Source organism: Nothobranchius furzeri, chromosome 2 (genome assembly GCF_043380555.1).
Source record: "Nothobranchius furzeri strain GRZ-AD chromosome 2, NfurGRZ-RIMD1, whole genome shotgun sequence".
NCBI lineage: Eukaryota > Metazoa > Chordata > Actinopteri > Cyprinodontiformes > Nothobranchiidae > Nothobranchius > Nothobranchius furzeri.
In genome coordinates, this window is record NC_091742.1 from 7239695 (window position 1) to 7247727 (window position 8033).

The window sequence follows — 8033 nt, forward strand, 5'->3', positions numbered from 1 at the left end:
TTTGTCAGGGTGTATTTTTAAGTTTTATTTTTAAATGAAGACATAAGAGATCAATTTACTGGATGGTTTATTTTCAGTATTATAAATAAAGTAAATATACAGAAATATGTCATAGAAAGAAATATTTATTTAAAATAATATGATAAAATGTAGAGGAAACACACAACAGGAATAACTTATGCTTAAAGGTTGGTTATTGGAAATATACGTGAAGGTTATTTACAGGAATAAATTAAGTTTAAATATGAAGAGTTATTTAAAGTTTAGTTTTTCTTTGTTTCTGGCTCCTCTTCATCACCATCCTCATCTTCCTCGTCGCTGCTGGGGTCTTCATAAGGACAGATGGTCGCTTGGAATGGATAGTTGCGTAAAAGCTTTTCTGCGTCCCGGTAAAGATAATCGAAACATCTCGATTTAGGCCAGAACAACCTTCAGATGTAAGACAAATGAACTAATTAATGCTTGAACCAAAACAAGGTGCAAAGTTCCTGGTATTGTTTATAACAGGTCTCCTACTTTACTGGATGGATGACTTGTTGGATCTTGTGTTGCGTGTTGAGATCCTCGCGCAATGCGTGACTCTGGAGGTTCAAAAAGATGGGTTTCATGTATAGAAGTCTTAAAACGTCCCATTTGCTTGATGCATGTTTGAATTCCAAGTTTTGTGAACGCTGATAAGTCAAAATCTCACCAGATGATTGTTGGGTAAGTCCGCGTTTTTATTCCACGGTCTCCAGAAGCTGCGCTCCTGGGTTGGGTTGTCTCCATCAGAGCCAGGCTGTGGCCCGGAGCTGGGTTTGTTCTCCATGTCTCCTTGCGCGGATCCGCTCCGCGTCAGATCCACTCAGGAATGTGGGACTGACTGGAAAAACCTTCTTTTTATCAGCGCACAGCATCCCGTGCCAGGGTGAACTTTGACGCGCCCCCAAAAGTGAGCCACGGTGGAAAGGTGAGAAGTGACACTTCAGCAAACAACGGCCAGATGGTCGCTTGTCTTCAATCCGAGAACAATTTTAGATAGAAATGTTAATGCATGGAAACAAACATCTACAGGTGGCTTCTTTTTTAGACGCACATGCCCCCAAAAAGGTGCCAAAACACACAATTCACCATTTTGTTTTAAAACACTCACGTGCAGAAGGTTCTACTTAGCAGTTTGTTTGCAAAACTTTTGTTTAAACTTGTGTCGTTCTAAAAGTTATTTATCTGTCTCTGCAGCCATTTGGGTGTGAGGCGTGAAGGAACACGTGTCCCTAAGGATATAGGGAGGAAAGGATCATGCATGCTTGAAAAGCAGGAGGAGGCACGCGCCTGCATGCCTTTTGTGCAGCAGAAGAATGCAGGTTGCACTTGGGCAGATGCATCAGATTCCCATATGGTAGGACGCGTTTGGATGAGTATTTTCCCCGTCGTGCACCAGCAGGGGGGAGTGTGGGCCTGCGTGCGATATGGAACCATTATTATAAATGACACATATGTGCTGCAGAAAGCTGTTCCGTACTAATGGGTGCTGCATTTGCAGGCATTATTTGTCAAAGCAGACACTCTGCTGTGACATTGTCTGTGTTTGATGGTAAAGCATGACCAACACTACATTTTCCTTGCTCCCTAGCTCTGTCCACATCACCAAAACCTCTCGAGGGAACAAGAGATCAGACCCTTGGCACTAACAAGGTCCACACAGACCTCCACTTCTCTCTCAGTCTCAGTCTGGAAGCTAATTGGCCACGCTGGGCTCTGCTGCTCACCTCTTTTTGGGTTCACTCCTTTGTTTTGCATATTCATCCAGATGTTCAGAAGCTGAGAGTTTTTGCGTATCGGGCATTTGTTGTGATCTTTTATATTCAGAAATATTCTCAGCAGCTCAGGTTGAGGAGCACATTTAAAACGTTGAACATAACAATGAAGAAATGTTAGAACACAATATGTGGGTGTCCTAAATGCATTTGCACCTGGCTGAGGTGAACAGAAGCTGATGTCCACATGACATAATTTTCCAGGGAAGACTTTTTAAAATAAATATATTCAGATCATTTAAATGGCACCAAATCATAACACGAGTCATGTTTAAAGCATCAAATAGAAAATAAACCCAAATCACATCAGGTCCAAATTCAAGCCAATTGAAACGATGCTTAATAATACCAAATTCAGAAGATCATGTCGTGAAATGTAAAGGTACATCAAACATTCACTTCAACAGGGGCTGCTGTCATGCTCTGCTGATCTGGTGAGATCTTTGGACAGCTACAGCTAATAAAGTTTCTAAAGTCTAAAAACTGTGTTCAACCTACACATCATGTTGCTGCCAGGTTGTAACATGAATGGGGGGCTTGTCCAGGATCTTATGAGCTTGATTTGGATCGTTTTTGAGTCTATGCAACATTTGGATTCGCAGTTGTTTTCATGGAAGTAACTATCAGCTTTGTGACATCACAAATAGGGACTTTTTGAAACGACTCATTTCAAGCACATACAGTAATTCCTAACAGAAGATGACAGCACAAAAAGATGCAAAAGGTCAGTTTTACACAAAATGCCCCCTTTAAAAGCTATAGGAACCAGAGGTAAGCCTGCAATTTGAAAGCCAAGAAAATATGGAATAATACAATCTTTACCTTCTCAGTGGTCTAGTGGTAGAGTGTCAACTCTGGGACTGACAGAATAGGGCTCAAATCCCGGTCGGGTACCAAAGACCTTTAAAAATGAGACCCAATGCCTCCCTGTTGGACACTCTCCTTTAAGGGGTTGGATCGGGGGTTAAAGCACCAAATAGTTGCTGCAGATCACCGCTCCCCACGGGGATGGGTCAAAAGCGGAGATGTAATTTCACCAACGTGTGATGACTATTGGGACTTTAACTTTAATATAGGATTAAGCATGATCTTTCACAGTTTTCTAAATTAGTAAATAAGATTTAGTTTGGGGTCTTACGAATACTCAACGAGGTGATGCTAAAACTAGAAAAATATAATTTATCCTCCTGCAAACGTTGGCATCAGCTGGAGCCAAATTTGTTTCCAAAAAAGATTTGTAACAGTCAAGCCTAGAAGTAATAAATGGATGGACTAGTTTTCTGTGTCACTTTGGGACAGGATGTTCCCAATTTTAGAAATGCCACATGCATAAAAGGAGGGAAACGGGAAGTCCTAGTTTCTTATACCAGCGAGATGATGTCAAACCAGATTATAAATGTATCACAACTGCATTCATAACGACCATGCATGCTGCCCTTAAAACACATTTGGAGCACAGGATGAATAAATGAATGGTGAAAGCTTATTTGCTTTTGAAACGACAACAGCTGGTTACTAAATGTGCTGTTTTAAAAGCTTTGTTACGTTTGGAACATCGTCACTCATATTCAGGACTGAAATGATACAAACTAAAGCCACACAACACGGCAGCATTTTCAGCTTTTCAGTTTAAAAGCATTGAACAAAATGTGTTTTTGTGCTTAAAAAAACACATTTACACAAAACATGACCTTCTGGGGAGCCATCGTGACCGAGTGGGCGCATCAATAAACTCTAAATAACACAGCTGGTCCAACTGGCCATTCCAATGAACTTTGAATATTCGTCTTGTGTGAATTTTGTCTTGATGGGTTTGCAAAACAATATCCATGACAGCAAAGTCAGTCAACAGAATAAGAAACTGAAAAAAAAGCAGGACGGGCGAATGTGAGGTCAGAGTGCGACCTGAATAAAGATGCAGGAAGTTTCTGCAAAACCCATAAAAATACACAAAACAACACGCGATAGAAAATCAAGTTTTAATTGAAGAAGATGGACACAAAGAAAAGCACATGAGCAGTTGGAGAGCATTTAGATAAAGGTCAGCCTGATTTCATTTGCTATTCTGTAAAAACTTCAAATTTATCCTAAAATAACCCTAGACGTTCTTCTAAGTTGTTTTTTAATAACCTCCTCCCATTCAGACTGCTTAGATTTCTCATTTTGAAAGCTTTCATTACAGTCAGCCATGAACACATCCTAATCAAGCCTGCAAACCGTTCAACTGCAAATTACATCTTTAATTTATCTTTGCTTATTATTAACTTCATACCATCTAATTCAAGTCAAGCAAAAGGTTAGGGCTGATGACGGTTAATGATGTGCTCATCTTCATGGTTTCCATCCTCCTGCTGCCTGCATTTGTGGTTGTGGTCATTCCGAGAGTGAATGATGATGTGTCCTGTTTTATTTTAGTAGAGGATGTTTCCGTATTTCCAAATGATTGTGCTGAAGAGATGCTCTCATGTAGTCCTCCAAAGGCTGCAGTGCTTTCATGAATATTCGTTTTTTTTTCAGAAATTTCCTCACAAATCTAAAACGTGGCACATAGATGCATTAAAATGTCTTTTTATTAAAAACTAGAAAATTCTTGAAGAAAAATTTAAAAGTGACCTGCCCGCTGGCACAAGATAGTAGCCATGCGTTATAGAGACCCAGAATCATGATGTCGGGGTGATGTTGGGGTAGGGCTGGGCAATGAATCGAAAATGTATCATTATCAAAATTTCTGACTTTTATCGATATAATTTTTCCAGTGATAATAATTTTGATAATAAAAAAAAATGAAAATATGTGTAGACTGGCAAAGTTCCTGTCCCTTTAAGAAGCTGTACCACCTTGAGTCAGGTAAAAAATTTGACCCAACGTGATACATGTGACAGCCCCATCTAGTGGACAACTTTTGTTTCTGCGCACACCTGTAGTTATCATCCATTTATCGTTATCGAGGTGAAATCCTCACTGTATCGCGATATTGATTTTAGGCCACACCCCCCAGCCCTATGTTGGGGTGATCATGATATACAGTACTTCCCATGGCCGAGCCGGTTGTTTTGATGTAACGTGTGTGGTAATGATATTGGGGTGACCATACAATTATAAATAATTAACTAATTAACAACCTAATTTGTTGATTGTTTACATAATTAATTGACAGGCCAATTGCAAATGAATAAAAACTCTAAGAAAAGCAATAGCACACCTTCCGCAGTCGAGCCGCTTGTTTTGATGTAAACGTTGTAAGGGTGCAGGCTTGGCCTGGCGGGGCCCTTAAAAATGTTTTTAAGGGTAGAGTCCGATTTTACATAAAGGTGGGTATTTATTTTACTTTTCTTATCACACGTAATGTTTGTTTTTGCTAATCTGGCTTAAGAGAGTAAACATTCATCTCTGCAGGACTCCTGATTCATGTGATAAAAAAACAGATGCTCAGCTGATAACCCTCCCATCCTGCCTCCAGTCCCATGTGGCGTCTGATTTATTTTCTTAACCCTCAAAAACTGGGGCATCTGTTTTGTTGTTGGGAGATTTCTATAAAAATGGTTAAGATTTGTTTACGTCAATCAAATAGAACCAATTTTATTTGTTTATTTTATTTATTCACATATTTTCACAGGATAAACCCCCCTTGAGCTAAACCATTATAAGATTTTTTTATATAGTTATTGATGAATACTAAGAATAATGGGATGATAGAATCAGTGTTGCTAGCAAGGGGTGGCCAGGGGAGGCCATGTATTTTTGTCTATTTGTATCAGAAAAATATTGCCTTTAGTTTACGTAAAGAGGGCGGAACTTTAAATTTAAAGTGAACATCTTTTCTTCTTGTTTAAACTTCTGGGTTCCAATCAGATGTTTCGTAAATATCTATACAGTCGTTGGGTGTGAAGCAAACCAGACGTTGGTCTAAAACAGGGGTGGGCAATCCTGGTCCTTGAGAGCCGTTATCCAGCATGTTTTAGTTGTTTTTCTTCTCCAACACACCTGATTCTTGGATGAATCACCTGTTCAGCAGCACACCAGACTCTGCAGCAGCCTGTTAACTCGTTCACTGCCAGCCATGTTGTGATCAGAAAAGCCTTTCGCTGCCAGCATTTTTACTGTTTTTGTAAGAGTCGCAGAACGTTGCGCGCTAGGATGATGTCAGTGCCAAAACTAACAAAACAAAGAAGAGACTCACCTCTTACATCAGGAAGAATCAGCGTGTTTTGAGCGTTATCCGTTCTTTCATAATCCGTTGTTGAATTGTGATCAGAAGAAGCTTTTTCCGGTTCGCTCCTCACTTTTTTTACAGCAGCGGCCCAAAACGATCTCCTAACGCAGTGGTTCCCAACCTTTTTCCCAAGGGACCCCTTTTTTACCAGTAAAAGTTTTGACGACCCCCTCCCATTCTCTCTTCCAGTACAAACAGCATTAAGAAATGATAAAATTGTTCAAGCACATTTTAATATGCCTTGATTCAATAGATAACAGTAATAGTAGGCTCCAGTACAGAACAAAGTCATTAACAAAACCAAACAGAGCATGATGTGCTTGACAGTTTGTATTACTTTTCTGAACACATTGTTTCTTGTAAACACTGATAAATCAATCATTCCTTTCAATAAACGTTTGACACATAAAAAATACACTGAGCAAAATGTACTTAAATGTGTATATTACTGTTTATACTAGATTATTTACTGTAAAGGCTGTGATTAATCAACCAGTCCTACCTTTAATGAACTTTTGACAGTTGAAAACAAAACAGTGAGCTGCGCAAAATGTTCTTAAAAGTGTGTTACTTTTACTGTACTAATTATTTCCTGTCTTAATATCAGTAAACTTTTCACTCATGAAAAAAATGTGAGCAAAATGTAGGCTATAAACAAGTAATAAATGAAGTTTTAACCCCTTAAAGTGGAGAGGTCCGGGTGACCCACTGAGAGGCTTTGGCGCCCCCTTGTGGGGGTCGGGACCCCCAGATTAGGAACCACTGTCCTAACGCATGGATTTTCTGCTTCCTGATCACGTGACATGTGACGTACGCGGATGAAGATTGGCTTTAGAGCTGAGATGTTTGTTCTCACGGTGCGGGGGCTTGTTCCGACACCCACACAGTAAAAAAATGCCAGTGACGACTTCATTGACAGTGAATGGTTAGATTTAAAATGACGACTTTAGTCATTAATGGCAGTGAATGAGTTAATCACTAGGTAGATTCAAACTAGGTGTGTCTAAGCCAGGGGTGTCAAACATACGGCCCGCGGGCCAGATCAGGCCCGCACACAGTTTAAATCCGGCCCGCGAGATGATTGTGTAAACCCAGAGGTGGAAAGTAACGAATTACATTTACTCACGTCACTGTAATTGAGTAGCTTTTTTGTAAAATTATACTTTTTAAGTCATTTTTAAAATCTGTACTTTTACTTTTACTTGAGTAAGTTTTTTAAAAAGAATTGTAATTCGCTACATTTTAAATCATATCCGTTACTGAGTAAAAATAAATTGTAGGCTTAATAAATTAAAAATATTACGTGTAGCAGCGTCGGAACAGAAAGAGACACCTGCATGAGCGCCACGTCTAAACGGGGGGGGGGGGGGGGCTACACGCTTTACGATGAGGACAAACAGCCATTTTTATTGCAGTTTTGCTCAAAAACATCAGTTCAGTCCCTGTGATCCACTCGCTGTTTACCTCCTCTCTCCTGTGGGTTGGAACCCGCACCTTCGCGCACCGGTGTGACGTCATCAGAATTCTGCTCGGTTCGGCAACCAGACTCAGTTCCGTGTTTGAAATGTGTTTCCCTACTGCACACGGAAGCGGCAAAATTACGTTTAGCGCTCCTAAGAAGTGGATTATCAGCGCTCTGCTCATAAAACAGAAGACCTGCAGGCCTCTGTGAGTTAATCCTGATACTGTTCAGGTGTAAACATTGTGCTCCATCCCTGTGTTTGAACTCAGAAGTTGCTTCTTGATGCCACAGATATGTGATGATTTAGCTTGTTTCTTTTTTTACTCCAGAATAAGAGATTAAATTATTACTAAAGCAGTTCAGTGTAGTTAAATTAGTCATTCAAAAGATTCTAACATGCTGTGTGTGTGTGTGTGTGTGTGTGTGTGTGTGTGTGTGTGTGTGTGTGTGTGTGTGTGTGTGTGTGTGTGTGTGTGTGTGTGTGTGTGTGTGTGTGTGTGTGTGTGTGTGTGGGACTGCATAAGACAGCATGGCTTCATCAAATCCATGCATCCTATATCTT

General features: G+C 40.1%; 1 protein-coding gene across 1 annotated transcript; it reads right to left on the bottom strand.

Moving 5' to 3' along the window:
- Positions 1-263: 263 nt before the first annotated feature.
- Positions 264-808, bottom strand: LOC107377968 (protein ripply2). The gene is made up of 3 exons (XM_015947954.3): positions 692-808; positions 517-581; positions 264-429 (listed from the first exon to the last, which is right to left on the bottom strand). The coding sequence occupies exons 1-3, from the start codon at positions 806-808 to the stop codon at positions 264-266; spliced, it is 348 nt and encodes a 115-aa protein (XP_015803440.3).
- Positions 809-8033: the final 7225 nt, after the last annotated feature.

What these genes read in the sequence shown, in the direction of transcription:
- LOC107377968 (XM_015947954.3), bottom strand. Translation starts at nt 808, where the DNA reads ATGGAGAACAAACCCAGCTCCGGGCCACAGCCTGGCTCTGATGGAGAC. An exon ending in ACTTACCCAACAATCATCTG is followed by an intron (nt 582 to 691) that starts GTGAGATTTTGA and finishes TTGAACCTCCAG; the next exon opens with AGTCACGCATTGCGCGAGGA. An exon ending in CAAGTCATCCATCCAGTAAA is followed by an intron (nt 430 to 516) that starts GTAGGAGACCTG and finishes TTACATCTGAAG; the next exon opens with GTTGTTCTGGCCTAAATCGA.